Below are 25,649 nucleotides of genomic sequence, written 5' to 3' on the forward strand. Positions count from 1 at the left end.
ATTTTACACAAACACATTAGGCTAAAACTTTTTTAATACCCCACAAACAGAGCTCAGTATTTAACTGTGTTCATTCATATATTGTAACTCACCACTGTAGCAAACAAATGTAATTAACTCGGTGCAGTCTACATCAATCCACCCGGTAAACTGTTTAAACACCCCTCCACAGATTCCATCGTAGTCTCCATTGTCAGGTTCTGGAGCATGCCAGTTGATGTAGTCTAAGGCGTCTCCAGAAGACCAGCCCCAGCGTCTTGGGGGGATTTTGCTGAGCCCAATCCATGAAGAGCCATTGTACTTTGGGGCTAAACCGTCTCTTATCCGCACCATCTCCTTCATGTTATCTACAGTAACCAGGTCAGTGTAGTGCTGTCTGCAGTAGCTCTGAGCCTTCACCCAAGTCAAATTCTGATTCACAAAGTAGTAGTAGTACTTCATTAGAGCTGAAGATGTACTGAAGTGACCTACAGAGACTGAAACACACTTATTTATGTGTCATTAAAGAAAAGATAAAAACATGCATGATGAACTGGCAACTCAGTCTGTTTTTTTTCTTCATTTTAGAGCTCAGCTAAGTGCTTTTCAATATTATATATATATATATATATATATATGCGCAGCATAGTGTTCATTCAGAAATGCAGAACACATACCTGAGATCAGCAGCACTAAAATCAACCTCTTGTCCATGTCTCAGGTCTTTCTTGTGTGTTGTGTCCAGCAGAACGCATTCAGGTGAAGCCCATCAGTCTTATTTGCCAAGGGAATTTGAATAGTCCTTCAGTTTGTCCTTCAGAGCACATTTGTGCATTTTTAAAAGTAAAATGAAGTCTTTAAATGGGCTTTAATATGAAAATGTCATTTTATTTTAAAATGAAATAAAAACAAATGAATCTGTGATTTGTTATTTTTGTTGTACCAGTAATTAAACGACATAAAAATTAAATAATATAAAAACATTACAAACATGAGTGTGTTTTCTATTTTTAATCAATGCAAATCTTGGTGCCTGCAACAGTACACTCCAAAAGGCAGTGACAGAATTTACCAGTAACAAAGTTTTCTGACATTCCACTGGAACTAAGTGAACTAAAACTAAAAAGATATTAAATGTGTGCTATCAAAAAAAAAAAATCTCTGTAATTTACACATCTTAGGTAAATTAAAATATAAACCTAAATTAACCTAATATAAACATTTCTGAAGCCTTGAACTCGCTTTGTTCACTCTTTAAAATCATCACAAAAGTGTTCACTTCAAAGAGGCCACAGGGTTCGTGGCATAAATTGGGAAAGGGCCTTACGGAAGTGTCCTGCAGCGCCCCCTCTAGGTTGCGGGCACGTTTTTGGCTCCAGGCAAGAACGTAATTTTATGTGAATATAATACTAATATATTTATCCTATTTTAAAAAACCTACTCGTTGTGTGAGAAAACAATATTCGTTATATTAGATCAATAATATGATTTTGTTAAAATACACTCTACCCAGTAAACAAGGAACGTCCCTGGACGTTCAAAATAGGTCTAAAAGTAGTCTGTCCGTCAAGGACATGTTTTAAACGTCAGGGGACGTCCAAAATCCATCTTAATAAGTTAGTTAAGTGGTGACCAATTAATAACGTCAATGGACGTCCAAAATACGTCTAATAGTCGTCTTTTCAACTTTCATTTTCAACCTTAAGAGAACGTTGATTAGACGGCAGTCATTACGTTATTTCAACGTTGAATCAACGGCTAAATGTTTACTGGGTAAATAATACAGTAAACGCGTTGTGTTTTTGCTAAATCTGGGGAGTATCCTGCTGCTCCAGTCGATGAGAAAATTTGAAAATGTAGCTACTTTATTAATACAGTTGACTCAGTGTTTATATGCTGTAAACCTCACATAGCTAAGTGTCATACATGGGTTTTTAAGGTAGAGCGGGGTTTGTTTGTGGTTTATACGTGTTTTAAACAGTTTTGTATTCACTCTGTATTCCAGAAAGGCTTGTTGAGTTTATTTATTTATTTATTTATTTATGGAAGTCTTTAAGAAGGAAGCCTGCGCTTTTCAGTTTTGTCCAGAAGGGGGCGACAAAAGCTTTGTTTGATAAACACTTCGACATCCTCAACATTTCTGACTTCACTCTTTTACCTCAGAACGATTCCGTGATATAAACAATAAAATAAATGGAATCATTATAAAAATGTTAACAATAAAACCATTTTTTTGCTCTGCCAATCTCTGTATTTCTCACTTAAATAAACTGAATGTGAATGAATGTGTGTGAACGTGATTTATTTTAGAATCTCTAAGTCCGAGGAGTTTCAGTTTGATCGTAACTGAAAAGGGACACGTAAAGTTTAAGGAGACCATCTTAAAAGGACAGAAAGAAATAGAGAGGGAAAGAATGACAGACTCATACTGAGAGAAGATGACTGAGAAACGGTGATTAAAAAAAGCTAGAGAGTAAGAATTAGAATGAAAGGAGAGACTGAAAGTGAGAGAAAAAAAGCTTGAGGGCAAGTGCATGTGTAATTCGCTGTTCAGGCTCATACTGAACACCCAGAAGCGACATACACACACCCACATACCACCTCTCTCTCTCTCTCTCTCTCTCTCTCTCTCTCTCTCTCTCTCTCCCCCCTCTCTCTCTCTCTCTCTCTCTCTCTCCCCCCCCCTCTCTCTCTCTCTCTCTCTCTCTCTCTCTCTCCCCCCTCTCTCTCTCTCTCTCTCTCTCTCTCTCTCTCCCCCTCTCTCTCTCTCTCTCTCTCTCTCTCTCTCTCTCTCTCTCTCTCTCTCTCTCTCTCTCTCTCTCTCCCCCCTCTCTCTCTCTGCAGCTCTGTCCCATTTGGGGAAAGCCTCGAGCGCACAATCGCAGTGAATAATGTGACAGCTCCACGAGGACCTACACTCTGCGGATTTTCCCTCTGAATCTATGTGTCCGGCTCAACTGGACTCCACTCACACGGACTCTCTCTCTCTCTCTCTCTCTCTCTCTCTCTCTCTCTCTCTCTCTCTCTCTCTCTCTCTCTCTCTCTCTCTCTCTCTCTCTCCTCTTTCTCTCTCCCTCTCTCTGTGAGATGCTGTCATGTCCCGGGCGCTGCTCTCATCGCTGACCCTCTGCTGGACCGTGCTGTTTCTGCTGCTCACTCACTGCCTGACCACTGCCTTCGCCTCCAGAGCTCACAGCTGCCGAGAGGTGAAAACTGCTTTCCAGCTGCGCCAAATCGGCCCCCTCAAATGGGTCCCCGAGACCCCAGGCACAGGTGAGTGACCCGAGTGACCCCCCCCCAGCCTCCGCTCTTTTAACTTTGCCGTGCATCTCCTTTTACTTAAATGGACACAGACGAGTTCAGGACCTCTTCAAATTTGCAAAAAGCACTGCAGGGAGGTTGACTTTCTGAGTGAAATAGAAGTAAACACTTTCTCTACATGTAGCATGTGTAAATATGAGACTTTTCCCTGTTTCTTTTTATTTTTTGTTCAAATGTTAATGCCTTATTTGTTTATTTTAACTTAAAATTTTACACAGACATCCAAACTTTTGCGTACATAGTTTAAAAACCGCATCACACCTCCGAAGGTCAGCAGACACCTGCTCATCCAGCATTTCTCCTGAACGGAAGGGTGTTAATAGAGAGTGTGTCCCTCTGGACTGCCTTGACAGCCAAACGTTCAGGGAAATACAGGGTTAACACTGGGTGAGGGTGAGCACTGCTGTGAGGATTTGATCGCATTCATCCACAAAAGCATCCGGTCAGATCACGTACTGATGTCGGATGGTTAGTTTAGACTCAGTACAGGGGTGTGGTGGGTCTGGAGCCTTCCCGGAACCACTGTGGTGCAAGACTGTGGCGCAAGACTGTTGCACTCCACAGGACCCAGTCCTAGTGTTTGTGGGCCATTATTACCCTCAATCCGATGCTTGGCGTTGGTAATGATGATCTCAGGTGTGTGTATGACCACTCCAGAGCATCTGTATATAAGCCCTGTATGTGGAATTAAACACCCGTGTCAGCCGTGTGGGTTTAAGACACTGATTAGGAGGAGTGTCGGGGCGTTTGTGGACTTCTAGAAATACTTTTAGATTTTTTTATAAACCATATAATGTAATATTCTGAAATTTGCATGGTCAAAATTGTCAAAAAACTGTAAAAAATACAGTTTTTATTTCAGTGGCTGGTGTTTAACCTGAAAGTCTGAGCTGTGATGGATGATTTGGGCTTGGATTTACATCAAAATAAGCGCATCATCTTGAACAGTGTCCACAAAAGCATACACACTTAAAAGGTGCCAAAAATGGTTCAGTGGCCCACAAAACATTCCTGTAGCCTCTTTTAAAGTTAAAAATATTTCAGCATTACAGGTCTGTTTGAACATTAAAAAGAACCTATTTATTTACACAATTTCCTGTTAATACCGATTACCGACACATTTTTCAGTCAGCTTTTAAAATCAAAGGCAGAAGTGGTCACGGAAAATTACAAAAAAGCTGTAACAACTAAATATGAACTGATCACCCAAAACATTAAAGCCACCAATATTTATTTCCCACACTCATCAGCTTCATTACCCATGTATGCGCACTGTAGTTCTACAGTTACACACTCTAGTCCATTTCCTGCTGTGCATACTTTGTTTATCCCATTTATTTCTCAGTGCTACAGTGATACTGACGTGGTGCTGGTGTGTTGAGTGGATCAGACACAGCAGTGCTACTGGAGTTTTTAAACATCTCACCCAGTAAACAAGGAACGTCCCTGGACGTTCAAAACAGGTCTAAAAATAGTCTGTCCGTCAAGGACATATTTTAAACGTCAATGGACGTCCAAATGCCATCTTAATAAGTTAGTTAAGTGGTGACCATTCGATAACGTCAGTGGACATCCAAAACGCATTTTATACAAGTAATTTATTTCGGGACCAATTAATAACGTCAATGGACGTCCAAAATACGTCTAATAGTCGTCTTTTCAATGTCTGTGTTTGGACGTCTTTTCAACTTTCATTTTCAACCTTAAGAGAACGTTGATTAGACGGCAGTCATTACGTTATTTCAACGATGAATCAACGGCTTAATGTTTACTGGGCAGTATCTCTGGGCTAAGAATAGTCCACCAACCAAAAATATGCAGCCAACAGCGTCCTGTGTCCACTGATGAAAGACTAGAGGACAATAAAATCGCACACTGTGCAGCAAAACATGAGCTACTGTCTCTGACTTTATCTACCAGGTGGATAAACAAGATAGTTGTGTCTAACAGAGTGGATGGTGAGTGGGCAATGTTTAAAACTCAAGGCACTGCTGTGTCTGATCCACATACACATACACACCACCACAACATCAGTGCCACTGAAGCGCTGAGAACGCTCCACTTCCTGGTTTGTCTGGTTTGAGATTATCGTTTAAAAACTTAGTTTTATATCTTTTTAATTCTTGTTTAAACTGTAGTTTTGAAGACTCCTGATTTAATTATAACCCCCATTCATTCATTCATTCACAACCTCATCACACACTTCATGGCTTTGTAACAAGTGTACTCTTACCTTTTTTTCTAGAGAAGGTTCTACACCAGTTAGATTGTCATTAATGGATTAAGTACCTCACAACACTGTGAAGGGAGACTGTCTATTGAAATGAGAACGTAATCTAGGAATGAGCTTAGCGTCTGATTAGGAAACTGACCGTATGAGTCTCTCTCCGTTTGCTCACCTCTAAAAACGTGTTTCTCTTAGTTCAGCCCCCTCAGCCCCACCAAGAAATGTAAGAATGATTAACTTGTGATGGTCACTAGACCAACTTTAAGTAGCCTATCAACAGTGGGCTTTTCTGAGATTTGCGATGAAGCGCTTGTGGACTTGTTGGCTTTAAGTTTAGCTCTAGACTAACCTTGCTCCTCTGGCTTCTGCGTGTGACTCACAGCGTGTGCTGATGAAGCCAGTGAGCTCAGCGGACTCTTACGAGCGAGGGGAGTTTCACACAGTGCCAGTCTGAGCCTCTGCCAAACCTGAGGAACATTCTTGCTTAATGTGATATGGTGCGTCAGCGATAAGATATTGACAAGTAGAGCGCTTTTTTCAGGTTTGCATCATCATTATCCGTTTATAATTAGGTTAAGAGTTACTAATGTCAGAGAGTGTTGCAGTGAAGTAATTTATTTATTTTGAAATATATAGCAGAGTCACTGCAGTGCATCTGAATCATTCCTGCTCAGTTGTGGTATTTTGAGTTTCCTAACCTTTGAGGAATGGAGGAAGTGGACAAGCAGATGGACTACATTGTGTAATATTAAAAATATATATTGCATCCATGGAGGCACGGTGGTGCAGCAGGTAGGTGTTGCAGTCACACAGCTCCAGGGACCTGGAGGTTGTGGGTTCGATTCCCGCTCCGGGTGACTGTCTGTGAGGAGTGTGGTGTGTTCTCCCTGTGTCTGCGTGGGTTTCCTCCGGGTGACTGTCTGTGAGGAGTGTGGTGTGTTCTCCCTGTGACTGCGTGGGTTTCCTCCGGGTGACTGTCTGTGAGGAGTGTGGTGTGTTCTCCCTGTGTCTGCGTGGGTTTCCTCCGGGTGACTGTCTGTGAGGAGTGTGTTGTGTTCTCCCTGTGTCCGCGTTGGTTTCCTCTGGGTGACTGTCTGTGAGGAGTGTGGTGTGTTCTCTCTGTGTCCACGTGGGTTTCCTCCGGGTGACTGTCTGTGAGGAGTGTGGTGTGTTCTCCTCGTGTCCGCGTGGAATTCCTCCGGGTGCTCCGGTTTCCTCCCACAGTCCAAAAACACACGTTGGTAGGTGGATTTGCGACTCAAAAAAAAGTGTCCGTAGGTGTGTGAGTGAATGTGTGAGTGAATGTGTGTGTGTGTGTGTTGCCCTGTGAAGGACTGGCGCCCCCTCCAGGTTGTATTCCCGCCTTGCGCCCAATGATTCCAGGTAGGCTCTGGACACACTGTGACCCTGAATTGGATAAGCGGTTACAGATAATGGATGGATGGATGAATATTGCATCTATATGGTAAACGGACCTGATCTGTGAATGATTTCTACATTGATCAACCATACCATTAAAATGACCTCTATTGTTACAACTAGCTTCACTGGCCAGAGTTTCCAGGCGTTTAAAAACACTAGCGGCACGACTGTGTCTGATCCACTCGTACCAGCACATCACACACTAACACACCGCCACCACCTCACTGTAATATCCTACCTGCCCTGTGGGGGGCACTGTAGAGTTCCTGACCATTAAGGAACACGATGAAAGTGTGCTGAAATACTATACACAGCAACAGATGGAGTACGGTTTGTAAAGAGAAATCACTATGTCGTGCGGTTCTGTGTCACACTCTGACGCTACATACCTCTAATGTATCTAGTGTATACCATGTGTGTCGGTAAGAATACTAACCTTTAACACATGATATAAAATGCTCCTTGGGGAGCCTGGGAATGAGGAGACAAGGCAATTTTCATCACTTAGCCCAACCAGACCATGATTATGATAAATGTCTTGAGCGCTGTGTGGTTTTCACTCCATCCCAAGATAGTTCCTCTTTATGCTTTCTCCCTGAGGCCACAAAAAAAAAAAGAAAAAAGTACGTAATGTTTCATAACGAGGCAGTGTCTGTATTTGTGTCTTACTCCTCTAGCTTTTTAGTTCATTAGCTTTCAGTTTATTAAAAGTATATCTCTATTGTGCACACATTATTTTGGCATTTTATCAGGGACACCTACAAATTTGATACGCTATATTGGTTTACTGATATAACCCAGTAATATATTTTAAGCAGATGTTACATCATCCATCAATGGAAAGAGACCATCTAAGCACCACCACATCACACCGTACACAATGTATCACCATTACTAAGTTTATTCATCTATATTTAGAACCTGCTATCTGCATTTCATGCCGGTTATTTCCTAAACTGTGACTATGCTCTTAATCTTACTCTACAACTAACTGGTGATACATTCTGAGACTTCCAGTGGCCACTCTAAAATGTTGCCTATCACAGTGTAAAAGCAGCAGGAGGCTTCTTGTGTATTTGGCACAGCTGTGGTTTATATGAGTTTATTTATTGCTGAGTTCAGTTACTGTTTTGTTTCGTCAGATCAGAGGTTTTAGGATATCTTTTGTTGGGTGGGATCTTTGGATTGTTTGGGTGGGCAACAACAAGTAAGTTGGGCGTAGATACGTTGGAGAGACAACAGCGAGTACCCAGCAGTCACCAGTGTCCAGAACTCACTTCTAAGTGTTACTCTCAGAAGGTTTCTGAACGCAGGTTTAAACATTTGAGGAGGATCTAATATTACCCCAGGTTCTTTAATGACAATCAAGATTTACTATCAGAATACACACCACTACGTAGGGAACACACCACCAAACACGGTCATCAGAATGTTTAACCACTGCTCTGGTTTTGGAAATGAAGACTGGATAAGCTTCTCAGAGCTAGAACTTATTTGGCCTGGTTACTACCCAATGTTTACTGGGCTCAAACCCACAGGTCACATGGGACTTAAGGCTGTTATGCGTAGCCAAACCAATAAAATATTTACATGTAACAGTAAAAATAACTAACTAAATAAATATATTGAATTCTACGTGTATTGTAGCCCAGGAACGTCCAACGACACGCCCTTGACCATCAAAGCCCTGCACAGTTTAGAATATCTTACCCAAATTTCTGGGCTTGTCATGTTTGTTGTGTCTCACAATGTTGTGTATAAATATTACTTAGGACTTTAGATGCTAGATCACACCAGGTGATGTGTGTACAGTAGGGCTACCGACTAAAACCAGAAGGTTTGTAAAAACCAAAAAAGTCAAGTGATTTAGTAAAAGGAACCCAGATTGTTTAAAACACCTTCCTTTCCATTTAACAACACCATGCAGTAAATGGATAATATTTAAAGAACCTCCACATTTTGAAGGTTTTAAACCAGTTTTAAACTACATCTTAGCCTTTTTTACGTGAACGCCATGACTACATGCATCCTATGATGGTGTAGTGTCTTACCATAACTGCATGCAATGCAGATTTTAAGTTTATATTATATGCTGATGTCCTATGGCAACAAAATGCAAAGTAATCTCTCATAAATATTTTTATTCTACTTCTTTTATTTACTTATTTTTTGTATTCTACAAACATAATCTTGTATGTGTTGTTTTTTATAGGTCTTATAAAGTAATGCCATCTCACATTTTCTGTAAAAACAAAGTAGATTCATGTAATTTTTTGGTTACATTTTGTTTTGGGAACCGTTAATGAACATAATAATGTCCAGGTTAGGACCTCTATCTTGACATCATCCTAAGTAAAACAATTCAGTGTTTATTCATTCGACTGACGTGTGTTTTACTAATTGGCAAACACTCTCACATTCTTAAATCAGAACTGCTTGCTTGAACTAGGCTTTTATCTGCAGACTCAGACTCTGTGACAGCTGACAGGGACAGGGCAGCGGGACAGTGGTTAGTCAGCCTGCAGGACCGCGGTCATAGACAACAAGAGGTCTGGACCAAGAGGCTGGAATGTCCGGAATGTCAAAGTGTTCCCGACCACTGACATTGACAGCCCCTGTCACAAATAGCATCTTTATGCAGAGTTGTTTAGACTACTCACAAAGCACAGAATGTTGTTTTGGATTGAGCTTTGCACGGAAGCGCAGAGGCGGTCAGGGCTGGGAGCAGGGTTCCTGAGTTCACAATCCAAAATACAAGACTTTTATGGGTCAGTTTTTTTTTTTTTACTAGAACATTGGATTTATAAAATCTATTTATGTTTTCTTGAACGTAAAGGGCCCTAAGAGGTTTTGAAGTCCTTTTATTGGGTTTAAACCCATTTTGACACATTTAAGTGCATGTTGTTGCATTCAAGGGCAAATCCCAAGCCCGTTATTGTAATATTTTATATTCCCCTCAACAAATAAATGAGCGAGGAATACCAGAACACAGCAGTTAGTCAATAAATCTACCTTGAAAAGTGAGGACACCTCTGAATAAATGACGTTTATTGAATTTCCAAGTGAAAATAGGACATTTCATCGAGAACGTATTTTAATGCCCAATTACTGTATGTCTCTGCTCATTGATTACACTCCTAAAATAATCTCTATTCATCCAAATGACAGATGTAGACATTCCCCCCCCCCCCCCCACAAAAATATCCCCTAATGCCTTAAAAGTGGATTAAATGTAATTCAATAACTTTGCCTTCATTCAATACACATGGATTTTCTGTTTTATTTGCAACTGTACACTACACAATGGCAAATAGTGAAGGAAATTCAGCCATGTTCAATCCAGACCACACACACACAATTTCAAAAGTGAACCATCAAAGTACCATTAAATTCACAAAATCCAAAAAGTCCCATAAGTCCCAACACTGTCCCCACAACCTTCAGACTGCCTTCCCTCACTCTGGAGCCTCCTCTGCTTACACATTCCCAGCTACTCCAGGCTGAAAGAGCACGGATCCTCATCATCAACCATGGCTGTGGCCTGGACGTCTTCCCTTTTGCCATTGAAGCCTAACGTGGCAGAAAACAGGGATTCCCAATCCACTAGAACTCTGCGAGGTCCAGTCCCCCTTAGGCTCACCATTTCCATTTTAGCAAAATTAGCAATCCCAAGCAAAACAGGTCTCTGCTGTTGTGTATATATCTTTGAGAAATCTTCTCTGATTTGAATAAAGAAATGGTTACTTGATTGGATTGGTTTCTTTAGGTTTATGAGATAAGAAAACCTGATTATCTGCACATTCCCACTTGTGGCTGTCTTTGGAATACTGCAGTTTCAAAGCAGAAATGCTCAGCCATGGCATTAACTGTTGCACATCATACATCTTCCTGAAAAAAAACTAACAAACAAACATGGGCATGTTAACAAGCTTAAAACCCTGATTTTTCTTTCATTGGTTTTTGTAGATGGCTCGAATTCATTCACATTATACTGTTAGCTGTTGATCTGTATTATAATAATCCCATTGTTGTGAAGGATGTGTGCAATGTTGCCTTCAAATTAGGTATATCAGCCTGTGCACTTACGCCACCTTCTGAATGAGACGGCTTTGTCTCAGGAGCACAATCACGCTCTGAAAATGCTGCCACCGCGGGCAACTGCCTTCTGAAAAGCTCGCACCACTAGTCTCTTCACACATACTGCCTTCTGAGAAGCTCATTTACTGGCATTCATTATTGAAAAGAGCTTCAAGTCCAGACCCGAGCTTAACCTGTGTGTGCAGACCTGGCCCTAATGGACAAGGAGTAGTGCATTTAATAAAACGGTTCTGCCAGCACAGTTGAAAGCATATCTGTTCATTTACAAAAGAAGTAAATGACCCTGTCTATACGTGGAAGAGAAGAGGGCCATTTGCAGTGTAATAAGAATGTAATTTACTTTATAGGACAATCCATTGCTTTCTGTGTGTGTAACTTAAGCACCAACGTAGACCATTTAAATCCTGCTGACAGGGGCTTTTAATTAATAATAGTGGGAGTTTAGCCCATTTGCCAGCCATAGTATAAAGAGCCTTAAGTAATCAATGCCCCAAAGTTGCTTATCCATTGGTTACTTTGAAAGTTATGACCTCTCTCTGTTTCTCAGTGCCTGTATTAGGCAGCCAAGCGAACCATATCGAGATTATGTGCTGATGTTGCAGACTCCATGCCATCCATTACTTCATGAGGGGAGAGATAATTTCTGTTGAAAACACACACACACACACACAGACACACTCACTGCACCAAGTCTGGCTCTGACTCACCCCAAATATCCAGTGTTATCTTATCTTAAAGCGTCACTGGGTGAGCGTGAGGCTGTGTAGCGTCATTCTCCTGCGGAAACGTCATACAAGTTCCTAACTCGGAAAAATTGAGGCGGCTTTAGTTACACTGCCCCGGCTTTAGGTTATTCCCTATCTATCCAATAAATCTAAAGCTCCTTCTATTAAACCAGACATCGCTGTGAATTACTCTCCATTAAATTCGACACCATTATGAATCACTCTTTTACAACGTTGTGCAAAGACCTTCAAAAATATACCGAGCCACGTTCATTCACTTCATCATCCCTTTTGTGACAATGACCTTCTGCCAAGAGGTGGAATTATTTGGGATTTTGGGCTGCTTTTTTGGGGGGGATGTGGAAGTGTCAGTTTGGGTGTAAAAGTGGAATGGTATTAAAGGTTTAAGGTGATATTTGTCTGATAATAATGATATGGCAATTGGAATTAAATCTATTGTCTGGATCTGGATTTATGAGAATCTTAGGACTTTGCAGGATCTGTACATCGCACAGATTTGAACTGGTGATTGTGTTGTGACCTCAGATTCAGCCACAACACTCCCGCCAATGTGGAGACTTCTGGCTTATTTTAATGCTAAATTCCTACAAAAAAAAAAAAAAAAAAAAAAAAGAAGAATCACTTCTTATTATTTAAAAAGATCCACCCTGTGATGGAACATTTCAAGACCATTTTGATTCACAAGGCATTCATTCAAAGCCTACTCCTCTTTCCCAATGAGAATTGAGACATCCTTACTCTTATGCGAAATGGACGGACAGGGCCAAGTGTGTGATCTGACAAATCATTCATTCATTGTCTGTAACCACTCATCCAGTTCATGGTCACAGGGGTCTGGAGCCGACCCAGAATCATTGGGGGCAAGGCAGGAACACACCCTGGAGGGGGCGCTAGTCCTTCACAAGGTAACACACACATTTACTCACACCTACGGACACATTTGAGTCACCAGTTCACCTACCACCTGTGTGTTTTTGGAGTATGAGAGGAAAACCCACGCAGACACAGAGAGAACAGACCACACTCCTCACAGACAGTCACCCGGAGGAAACCCATGCAGACACTCGGAGGACACCCCACACTCCTCACAGACAGTCACCCGGAGGAAACCCATGCAGACACTCGGAGGAAACACCACACTCCTCACAGACAGTCACCCGGAGGACACCCACGCAGACACAGGGAGAACCCTGAGACATAGGAAGAACCACATGTTTTTGTGTGTGCACCAACACCACGCTTGGAGAAGAGTATTAAATATTAAACGGTCCGTGGTTCTGGTGGTTCTTCAAAAATGTTCAACAGCTCCTCCTCTGTAAAAATGTTTTGAAGACACAATGATGTATTTGTTGTAATATTAGCATATTTTGGACTCATAACAGGCTGTAGGCCTCACCTACATTGACAAACACTTCAGATCATTCACCACAGATGATATCTTGGTTCTATTGGTCATTTTAATGTTTTTATTTAGCTTCTATTTGGTCTCCTGCAAACATCAAATTTCAATATTCACACACTGAACTGTAACTGCTCTGACTGGAAAACATTTTTGTAACACTTTTTTTAATCTTCTCTTGCTTATGTAGAACATCAAACAGCCTTTGGTCGGGGCACGAAAGCAGATTTTGCCTTTTTGATGAGAGCTGCAGAACAGTCCCCACATTCATAACGTTGATATCTGGCACTTGAAGAAAGCCTTTAGCTCCTCGGCTCTTATTTGCTCTCCTCCACACATCCTTTCAGCACTCGCTTGCTCCATGCCCCCTCAGCCCAGGGTCAGATACTGCAGCTATGTGTCAGCACTGAGAACAGGGCTTGAACCCAATGTTAAGCCCAGTGTTAAGGACATTTACGTCATCACACAATGGCTTTTATTTGGGGAAAAAAAGGCACTTTAGCACAGCACAGTGGAGTTCAGGATTGCGTTTTATGGCTTATTTGGAGTAATTTTGTAGATTTATTGATTATGTGGCGCCAGGATTTTTCTTTACTCGTACTTCACATATAAGAAATTTTCTTTTTTTCGGGGGGGAAAATAGTCCAGAATTTTACCACATATCACAACAAACACTACCAGCAGACCCTGCACCTACAGTTGTCCCTGTATCTGTGGCTGAGGAGACCACAGTGATACCTTTGGCACTTTATTTGTTTACTGTACGTATCAGAGCATTGAGATCACGTCCCGAGGCACATGACGAACACGACTTTGGAGGTCAAACCTGCCTGGGCACGGTTCGGATTGCCTAGTGTGAGTACACTCTAAAATGTCACCACCACAAAAAGTCAGTATCACTGCAGCGCTGAGACCACTTGGAGCGGAGGGCTGTGCCGAATATTGTACCCTATTCAAGTCATAGCCTTCAGGGCAGATGAGGATGTGTTGAATTAATGTTTCCAAAAGCACTTAACCTCAGCAGAGTTAAGACAAATCATTTTAGACGGCATTTACACGGACATGTTGATAAATCTTAATTCTGGAACTCGATCGTTATTCTCTCTCACTCTCACTCACAGCTTGGCCTTAATGAAACAGCACATGATTATTCTTTAACTGAAACATCTGTTATAAGATTAGTCAGGACTAGCGCATATCTTTCATATCTTGTTACGGCCAACAGCCAGGATCGTTTTCAGCAGACTTTTCATAGTAAGAGCGCTGATCAGATTTCTAACAGTAACAGCGCTGACATGGAATCTGGATTCTGCATTCCACGTCCGTGTGAATACAGCTTTTATGATTATAATTACGGTTATAATCTAATCCCAGATAAATAATTGCTCGGAATCTCTTGGTGTAGCTCAGTTTATGGGACTTTATTACACTGTATATACACTTTGTCTCACTATTACAATATTTGACTGATCTTCTTATGTGTCTGAGTCCACACCACCGACGAATCTAATTGGATTTGTGGTAAAAAAAAAAAAAACTGCGGAGGTTATGCAAAGTTTACCCTGGCGTACACTCAGAAATAAAGGGTCCTTAAGGATTCTTGGCTCGGGCGTGCGATTCTAGGAAACACAAATTGTTCTTGTAATATAAAAACTTTTATTATTATTATTTTTTTAAAGGTTCTTTGGGGCTGCAAATGTGCTTTGGTGTCATTGTTCTTAATAGTGCCTCATATATTCTGTAAAGTGGAATGGCAGTTCAGTCGAATGCCAATTTTAATTATTTTAATTATATAATTAAAGAAAATAAACCTCTTCTGAAGTCATTGCTTCATGTCATTTTTCTAACATCAAAATCATTGATGTTCACAGATTCCTGTGTTTCAGAAAATGATTACTAGGGTGGGTCAGTGTTAGGGCACATATATGTTTACAATATGATTACCTCAGTGATACAGAAATGTGGTTTATAATAATAATAATAATAATAATAATAATAATAATAATAATAATAAAATGCTTCTTAGGACATATCCATGAATGTAGCCTATTACTCTGAGGTCATGACAGGGTGAAGTTAGGAGGTCTGACGATTATGAGGAGTACCTGTTAAACTATATAAAAGAGTTTGTTTATTCTTCAGCAGCCAGATGTGAGTGACCGCTCAGTAGAGTGAGCCAGCTGCAGGAATGGCCGGCGTGTTTAAATGACCAGGTTAATGTGGTTATTTCTGATGTGTTTGGGAAGGAGAGGGCAGGTAGGTGTATTCTGGATAGAGTAGCCAGCTGACCTGCTGTGTGTGTGTGTGTGTGTGTGTGTGTGTGTGTGTGTGAATAGGCGTGCATGCATTCATCTGTGCCTGTCTGTCTGTGTGGTCTGTTTATGGTTTATCAAAGTTGTACAGTCTGTGGTTCTGTCTGGACCTTGAGGAGTGTGCCCATCTGTCTGTGCTTGGTGGTCTGTGTTTATCTTTTTACTCCATCAAAGCCTGTCTTGTAGCATGGATTTTCTTCCCAATGTCTGCAGCCCCTTGCTCTTTCATCTTTTTCCGCAGTGATCCGTGATTTTTATTTTATTATTTTTCCCCCTTATGAATAAACTGTAATCCATTTACCTCTCTTCGTCTTGTAGAATTCAAAAGGCAGTTTTAATTACTGTGACTCTGAGAAGGAATATACATTTTCCAGTGTTGGGCCTTCAGAAAACATTAAAAAAACAAACAAACCAAAAAAAAAAAACAACCTCTGCTTCCCACATATGTGGTTCGCTACAATAGAATGTAAATAAAGTAAACGATCTGATGCTATTCAAACAGAAACAGCATTGATCTGCTTGTGCCTGATTGGCTAAACACATGCATTTTGTTGGCTGTGTTAGTGTGTGTTGTCCTGATGCAAGTGGATCAGACACAGCAGTGCTCCTGGAGTTTTTATACAGTGTCCACTCACTGTCCACTCTATGAGACACTCCTACCCCTTTGGTCCACCTTGTTGATGTAAAGTTAGAAACAGTAGCTCATCTGTCCTGTGGGGGTCTGTCCACTGAAGAACAAGGTGAAACAGGTGGACTCCAGTCAAATTGTTGAACTATAAAGTGCTCGTCTAGGGTCAGTGGAGCTGATCAAATGGATGATGAACATAGATACACGGTGGGTTTTCCTAATCCAGTAATTGTGCAGTGAATAACTTAAAACACAACTTAAATTGACAGAGCTAAACTGTTGTTGGCTGAACCGTGTACATGTGTTAATGTGTTCATTTCTGAGACATTGCGTATATTCTGAATTCAGTTGGCTGTCAGGAGCTTAGTTTTTATCCATTGTCTCTATAAATTATTCATTCATTCATTCATTCATTATCTGTAACCCTTATCCAGTTCAGGGTCAAGGTTAGTCCAGAGCCTACCTGGAATCATTGGGCACAAGGAGGGAATACACCCTGGAGGGGGCACCAGTCCTTCACAGGGCAACACACAGTCACACATTCACTCACACACTCACACCTAGGGACACTTTTGAGTCGCCAATCCACCTACCACTCCTCACAGACAGTCACCCGGAGGAAACCCGCACAGACACAGGGAGAACACACCACTCTCCTCACAGACAGTCACCCGGAGTGGGACTCGAACCCAAAATCTCCCAGACCATGGAGCTGTGACAGAGACACTACCTGCTGCTCCACAGTGTCGCCCTCTATAAATTAAGGAGAAAAAAAAAAAAACCTTAAAAATGTAAATAACCTTAACAGGATTATGGATTGGTTTTTAAACCGAAGTAAAACAAAACCGTAAAACCATTCACTGAAGCTTTTCTCATGGAATAAAAGAACCATTTCCGCCAACTCTCTTTCTGTGTCTGGTGATATTTGGCCTTTGAGTAGTCCTAGCAAACGTTTAAAACATCCTGCTTCCCTAGGGTCCCCACCTTTTTCGTTTGCAGACTCTAGGTTTGCCACACTGACTGTCTGCCAGCTACAATAAAGCCAAATACTGCAGGCGCACGCCTGAGGTCTGCAGAAAAGCAGCATTGCTGCCCAGTCCTTTGGAGAAATATTTTCTCAGTCAGCATGAGCTCTCGCCGAGCAAACACACAGGTCCAGGTAAACACGCTGATGGTTTCCAGCGTATGCCAGCACTTGAAAGGAACGAGAACTTCCTGTGATGGAAAGAGAAATGAGAGCTTACTATCAGTGTGACTACTTCTGCTGCTAATTACTTGGTTTTCCTTCAAAGATTAAAGTCTTCCAGGCTTGGTGAAAAATAAATATATACATATATCCTACATATATACACCCAAAAACAGCATGATCAGGAAATTGCTTAAATCCCCCTCCACTCCCCTAAAGTCAATGTGAAGTCCATGTAAATATTGAAATCATAACAGTATTTAACATTCCGTAAAGGTTTTGCGCTTTGGATTTTGCGTGGATCACTAATTTTTCTCCCTGACCCCACTGCCTCAGCTCGGAAATTCAGTGAGAAGCTTTTCAGCTTTGACCCTGAGGATGCAGGGGTCACACTGGTCTTGAGCAATGAGAATGGAATTAAGAGCTAATCCAGCCAATTAAGCAGCGGGCATTTGTCACCTGTGGGTGATTAGGGGCTTAGAAGCTGAGCATGAACTCCTCAGTCAAGAGGAGCTGAGGGAACGTCTGCTCAGCCACAACTTCAGAGAGAAACCATCAAAACAGGCTTTCTAATACAAATATGTCATTTTTGAGATGTATCTAGTTACATACTCTGCGTTTACCCTGGGGAGGTCAGCATTATCTCTGTGTGTTATAACAAGGATCAATGAATGTAAAGCTAAAGGCATTCAGCCGATCCCTAGCGAGGAAGCACCTTCTCTGTTGTTCAGAATGAAGCTGCTTAGCAATGATAGGGACGTATTTAAAAATCTCTGTTGGCTACATTCCTATAGTATGGAATTTAAGGGGCTTTTTAGGCCTCCTGTTATAGATAGATGTAATGATTTTGGTGGAAAAAAAACAATAATAAATATTTATTTTTAGACTCTACAATAAGATCTAGTACTAATTATTTCATTATTAATTTAGGTTAATTTTCAATATTCAAGGATTACAATCTTATAAAGGCCCATAGAACATTATACAATCAAAAAGGGGAAAAAAAAGAACAAAATTCCCATTGGTTAGGCCTTCAGGAGACCTTTTATATGTTTGATTCAGCATGAGACCAAATTAATGAGGAAAATAGTGTTGCTCTGGGTCAGTGGGTCCTAAAATGGTGGCAGTGGGTGTAGGGTTCTCAAGGTGGTAATGGTTCACAGGACAGATTTAAATATGGGACATATCACTTAAGAGAAACCAGCGAATAGACAAGGTTCTGGTAAGAGTAGAGTGCTTGTTCATTATGTGAATTTACTTGGGGATGGAGATGGAAAACTGCTGCTCTTGGTCTTCCTGAAAAAAACAACATACATCACCGACTGCGAAACAAATGGGAGCCTGATCAATGTGAGTTGGAAGGAGAAAACGGCACGGAATGTTTGCGTAATGTAGAACAATTTTTTAAACGTCTGTTACCTTTGCACTGACATATTAGTATTATCACTGAAGTGTGTTTTTCCTTGTTTTTTCACTTAGTTTTGACATTTATTGCTTTTTCTCACGTTAAGCTAAGGTAGCCCACCCTTCTAAAGGAAATTTCCTTCGTGGGTAATGGATTCCCCTTTTCCAGTGCTGTGAATGCCATTCTGTTAAGTCACCCTCCTCGAGCTCGGACAAATGCAACCCTGCGATTTCTCTGGCTTATGTTGGGTTGTATAAGCCATTGTGGTATCTATTAGCTGTGGGATGCTTAGGGAGAAAAAGTACAAAGACTCCAAGAATGCAGCATGTTTGTGAGAGCAGCACTGTAATGTGGCATTACCAAACATCTTAACACATCGTCAAGCATTCCACATGCTCTTCCACAGATGCAGCACAGGACAAATCCTATTGGGAAGTTGGTGTATCCATATGAGTGGTTAATGTTACATTAACACTGCAGTTAAAAATAAAATGGAGTGATAACATAGAACAGTCTCCAACTCCCCTCCTGGATGCTTATGCTATGCACTGTGTCCAAAGGTTTGAAGATACACCTAAGAATTAGTGAATTCAGGTACTGTAAAGTAGACACTGATACAGATGTTTTGAGTGTCTCTGTAATCTCCACAGATGCTCACTAACACTCTTGTGACTGCTAGAGCTAAGGACAGAACTGGGCAGTTAGTGTTCTCCTTCAAGCGTGTTCAGCTGTCCAGTTGTGATGTGCTAGTAGCAGTTTTAAAAGGTTTGATTACATCCTTCACTTCTTTTCTTCACATTTAGCTAACCTCCGTCCTCTCATTTTGGTGGCACCATGTGGTTGTTGGAGACCTGGCTGATGGGGGAATCAGAACAGACTAAATTGGGAAGTAAATTTGGGCAAAAATACAGTTGTATTTTTTATTTTGATTTTATATTATTACTAAAAATTATTATTTACATCCATCCTTTAAAATATGAAAAAAAAATCTACTCTGATTTTTGCTGTAAAAGCATTCTGGAAAAAAAAAATCACCCCCAAGTAACATTATCATTCGATTTAAACTCTAATAAGCTCATTAAGACTTCTTGAATTTCTCTCTCCATTGCTTCTGGCCTGATTAAAACTATGTACATGTGGCTGAAACTAAGATGGTCAGGCAGGACTTTGGCATAGTTACCCTGGCGTCCAGTCCTTAGTTTCCTTTCATGTATCTGGCGTGTGTTTTTTAGCCAGGAGTCTATTTGAAAGTAATTCTAAAAATTGGAAGGACCTAGATGATGTTTTTTTCAGCTTCAAAGAGTAAAAATGAAATCACTTGAGACACCTGGCCTCAGGGTCTTGATGTTGCTGCCTTTTATTTCCAGTGAAGACTTCAATCCTCTCTAATGAGGAAATGATGCACTGTGATTCATAGCATAAAAACCACAATCTGTAATTCTTCCAGCTGGAAGTTGCCTGTTTACACACATCCAGAACCAGCCCCACCCGCCCGATTCCAGAGTATAACCATTAAGAGAGAAATGGAAAACTGACCTTAGACGAACCTACGTGAACAATTCAAATTTTAAACACGTCACTAAAGCAGCAGTTAAAACACCACTGTAAAACTGCCGTGAACTGATTTGAACATTTCAACACTAAAACATACAGTTCAATTGCATTTATACTCTCGCAAACCGGCTTTAATGGGCCAGGTTTCTTTGTAAACCTCAAGTCAGCACTGAGACAACCAAGTTTCTGTTCCTCAGAGTGTTTGGACATTAAACAGCATCTTCTGATGTACCATGTAACCATCCGAACCACAGAAGAGGCTTCCAGAATTTTCTTTCTGTCCAGTACTGCCAGCATGTTGTGAGCAGAGCCAAATGCCTAGCATTGTGTCTCTGTCTGTCTGTCTCTACCCTTATTCCCACTTTATGTTTGAGTCCTTATTTTCTCTTCCTCTGTAATCTTTCTTTTCTGTCTTTTTCCATTTGTCTTTCTAATTCTTTATGCTGTCACTCACTGTCCCTGTCTGTAACTACACTGGTCAGACCAGTCCAGGCTTCACTGATGGTGCAACGTTGCTGTTTCTCATTTTGAAATACCTTAAATCACAGTGAAAATATGAGTAGAAATTGTAAAATTAATGACATTTCATTCGTGATGATATTTATTCCCATATGTCAGTGTTAAAACACTTTCTACAAGGGCAGTATTACTTATTTAATATAATTTAATTAACATAATGATGAGAATGCATGAATGTAATCTAATAAGCAAATGCAATTTACCTGGTTATGTTTAAAACTAATGTAGAATTTATTTGTGCTTCGCAAACATTTTTCGTTGTTTGACACTTAACATCTGGGTCATAGGTCATGGCACTTATCTTAAAATCTGTTAAATCATAATGTGACACTTAATAAATTTGAATGGTAAGGGTATCACAATTCTCTCTCTCTCTCTCTCTCTCTCTCTCTCTGCTTGGTCACTGCTAAGCGTAGAGAAGTTGAGACTGTCAAGGGAGATGGAGACGGAAGATACTCCCAAAGTTGAAGATGAACGGAAAGATGATATAGAAAAGAGAGAAAGGGTGATATACAAAAAGAGGGACAGAGGGACAGAGATCAGTCATGACTTCATTCTGCTGGGACACACAGCAGCTGGTGCGTCCTGGATAATTAAGCCACAGTGATGCGTGGCCAGGGCATGGAGAGAGAGAGGGAGAGGGTGAGAGTGGGCGAGAACTATCCACCCCTATTGTGTTTCAGGGCTGGATTTGGAACGGGTGGCACAAGGCTTGGTTTGGAGTTGAGGAGGAATAGTGAGAGTGCGCTAGAGAGACATTTCTTGGGCTCAGGTTTCATCGCATAGGCCCCCATCTCACTTCTCTGTCCTCTCCCCTCTCCCCCACCCCCTCCCCTCAGCTGAGGGCCAAGGTGCTGCGTGTGAGCCTGGGCCTCACTCTCTAAGAGCTCTGGTACCACAGAGTCTAATTCGGTCAGTGATGTCAGTATGGCGTGCATGTGTGTGTGTGTGTGATTAAACCTTTAATGTCATACTTATCGCCAGCCATAACAATAGCACACTGTATATGTTATGAGATATTCCTTATTTCATCACTGTCGAGACAAAACCTGGATGATCACTTTCTGTACACTCAGTGCTCTACATTGTGTTCACACTTCATGACTTTGAGTCCTTAAAGTAGGAAGTGGTAAAATTGACTGTCTGTCTGAACCTTTAACTGATACCAAATCTGTGTAGAATTAGAACAGGATATATTTTATTATGATTATAATAATAATAAGGTATTGTTTTACATGCACAATAATAAGCTTGAGCTTGATGGGCTTGGTAGGTGAGGATTAAGTTGGTCTCTAAGGATAGATATATACATGCTGTTAACTACACGTTCGCGTACGCATCATGGCTGCGTCGCGAATCCTGCATCCGTTTGGTGCGCTGGTTGTGCACATCTTTAGAAAATAAAAGCTAATGCAAGGTGCAGTACATGCATAAAAGGTAGGGGGCAGTGCAGGCAAAAACCGCATCACAATGGGGGAAAGTTTAGAAGAAGCCTGTGTCAGAGCCCAGTTTGCAATTGACTGTGTCTTACTCTGGTCTGCCCTCTAGTGGAAGCCTCCAGTTACTCTCACATAGGCAAATATGTGAACAAATCCGTTCATGATGCAGATGGTTGTTTACAGACAAAACAGCAAATATATCTCAACCTTAACACACAGTAATTCCAATATGGATTGTGATATGATGATGATAACAATACATCAATTAATTAAATTATTTAATATAATGATTTAACTAGATTTAAATCGAGTTCTCCTTTAAAATGGTCTTCCAACATGCTCACAATAATCAAATGATAATTACATTCTTCCGTTTAGAACTGTGTCCAAAACACAGCTCATTTTACAGAATAGAAACTTAAAAAGGTAACCGTAAACGTCGTTTTATTGTCTAAGCACAGTGTACAAAGCAGTGGAGGGTTAGGTTCCTCACTCAAGGACATCACAACCGTGAAGAGGTAGGAGACAGTCAGGGTAATAAAACTGGCAATCGTCAAGTCCAAGCCCGCTTCTTGAAACCAAACCTATAGGCTATGATTTCCCATGTCCTGCTTGTTCCCCATGTTGTGTGCAGACACACATTTCCACCAGAGAGGTCCAGACCCACATACATTATAATGTACAGCTTTAATGAAGTCACTGCTTCATTTATTTACATTTAACATTAGTGTAACCACCGTAGACCGTATTGCGTGATTTACAGATTACAGAATAAATGTGAATCTACAAACCAAAGTAATTGCTCATGTCATAAGTACGTTAATCACATTTGAACTGTGTAGCAAAGAGACAGTTATAGTTCTAGTCTTCTTAGAGTTAACATCCCCAGTATAATGAAAAAGCCAGATCTGGCTTGGTCCAGGTCTGGATGACCGCAGAGTGTGTCCCCTACGCAGAGAGAGAGAGAGAGAGAGAGAGAGACTGTCCTAATTTAAGGAGCTCTAACAGCACACAGCATTAGATCATCATTCTAATGAGGATATGAAAAAGTTATTAATAGGGTCTTATGGCTAAGCTAGTGCATGAAATGGTATCACTGTGCACTGTGACAAAGTGGTCACTGGCCAGCGGGGGGTGTCTCTTGCTGAAGACTGTGAATGTTAAACACTGTATTACATATTGTGTGTAATTAAACTACACTCTGAATTCTCTCTCTCTCTCTCTCTCTCAGATGTGGATCTGTTGGTGTGTAAACATGATGGACCATCCTGCTGTACTCGGAAGATGGAGGAGAGTTATAGAGAGGCTGCGGTGAAAGAGCTCGTGCAGAACATCAGGTCGTACAGCTTCGAACTCAAGTATCTGTTCTCGGAACACTATACAGCTTTACAGGGTATGGATGAGTGGATGCGTTGTATTAAGTTGTATCAATTGTATCAAATTGAAATCGTGCTTTGTTGTCATTGTACTGAAATGAACATTGCAATGAAATTTGACCTCTGCATTTAACCCATCCGTGTCAGTGAACACACACAAACGCTAGTGATTTGGGAAAGTAAACACACACATACACACACACACACAGAAGTAGGTACCTGCGGAACAATTGAGACTTGGGTATCTTGGTTAAGGTTTACTTAAAACTATGCTGAACCAAAACAAATGTGTATACATCTTTTTAAAAGGGAGGTGTTGTTAAAAAATAAATCACTTTTTTAAATGGACTATCACAGTGCATCTTCACATGTAGAACATACTGTGTGTAATGTGTGTAAAAAAAGAAAAAGAAAAGCCGAAATGAGCGAGGGCAGATGTACCGATTGCCATGCATTTGATGTGATGGTCAGTTTCATGGTGGATGATTTTGACTGGTGGTTGGACGGGTAGTTTACATTATATTTGTGCTCTAAAGTGGCTTCAAACAGCTCTCACTAACTGACAAATGTTGACAGGATGGTTCATTGTGTGTATTAGGGCCCCCTACCACAAAACACTCATATTCCATATAAATGTGGACAAACCACATGTTTCTTCACAGTCCAGCTACCACTTTTCTGATCGATATTCAAACACAACAATGGAAAACACAATACTTTATGTTTTTGTTATTTTATAGAACTCGGGACTATCCCAGTGGGGCACTGCTTCTCCAGCCAAACACTTCTTTATAGCCCTGGCTCTCTCCCGATTGGCTGGACACACAGATGCTAGCCTTAATGCTTGTGGTTTGGCTGCTTGCAATTGGTGGAGAGGGTGCAGTAGATTTATTCTTTGAGGTTTTGGCAGTTGATAATTAGTTGGCATTAGTTTCATGTGATTGGCTGAGACACTACAGAAGGTTTGCTTTGGCTGTATTTGATTGGTGGAGAGGTTTTTGGAACTGGTTTTATTTGATTTGCACCCGGACGGCTAGCTGGGCATGGTGAAAGAGATGCACACTCAATTTCAAGCTTTTTGTTCCTCCGCCTGCTGAATATGGATTGCTACAGCAGCTGGATAAGCATGCGAATAACCAAAGTAATTCTGAATACTGTTTGTCTTTCCTGTTCTTTGTGAGGGTGTCATAGAGCTTGCTATCTTTCGTTTTACACATTCTTAGCCCTAGATATATTATATTAACTTTTACACGTCCAAAGACCTACCTATTGTATCATATATTGTAGCCGTTGGCTATGTCAGAGCCCTTCACTTGTGGCCAAATTAACATTGAACCACAGCACTGTCCCTTCTGTTGGGAATGGAATGGAAAGTAAAATATTGTTTATAATTCCTGAGACTCCCACGCAAATACATAAACAGCCGCTGTGTAAGCATGCAAGGTCAGACGTAACTACACAATTATGGAAATGAAAGCATATTTCGGCCCTGAGGCCGTTCCCTTTCATTTCCTCCATTGTGGACTTTTCCACTGCGGCGCAGAACAAAATGAACTGATGCAAAAGAAGAATGAGAGAATAGATTATTGTAATAAATACAATATGTAAAGAATTTGATGCAGTCTAAGAAATAATTGCTGATTGTTCTCAGGAGTACATAAATACATAAATAAATAAATAGAAGCATCATTTTTGGAGGTCTTTTACCGTTTAAAAAATGCTCTTCAAAAAATATTCCTTTAAAGAACCGCCTGTTGCAAGGGAACCAAAGTAGTCCTCCTTTGGCATTTCTTAGAAGAACCCTGTTTTTTTGTGTAACACGAGGGCTGAATGATTTGGGTAAATTACCTTGTAGTCATTTTGTTTGACCCGTAATTTGAACTGCGGCCTAGACCTGTCTATATATGTCCAGGAAGTTAACGCTTTTATTTTGAAAACAGAATGCTGAGTACCAGACTTTCAGTTGTGTCTTTTATCTTTTAGACAGTGTTTTGTTGCTTCTAATTGATCTACCTTTTTTATATAGGTTAACTTTCCT

At 40.8% G+C, this 25,649-nt stretch overlaps 1 protein-coding gene across 1 annotated transcript in view; it reads left to right on the forward strand.

Moving 5' to 3' along the window:
- The first annotated feature begins 3,074 nt into the window (after window positions 1-3,074).
- Window positions 3,075-25,649, forward strand: part of LOC136675937 (glypican-5-like) — a 211,387-nt gene continuing 188,812 nt past the window's right edge. Inside the window, exons 1-2 of the mRNA XM_066652755.1 lie at window positions 3,075-3,252; window positions 23,467-23,628. Of these exons, the coding sequence (XP_066508852.1) occupies window positions 3,075-3,252; window positions 23,467-23,628 (340 nt within the window). The remainder of the gene's footprint in view (window positions 3,253-23,466; window positions 23,629-25,649) is intronic.

This window comes from Hoplias malabaricus, chromosome X1 (genome assembly GCF_029633855.1).
Source record: "Hoplias malabaricus isolate fHopMal1 chromosome X1, fHopMal1.hap1, whole genome shotgun sequence".
NCBI classification, from domain to species: Eukaryota; Metazoa; Chordata; class Actinopteri; order Characiformes; family Erythrinidae; genus Hoplias; species Hoplias malabaricus.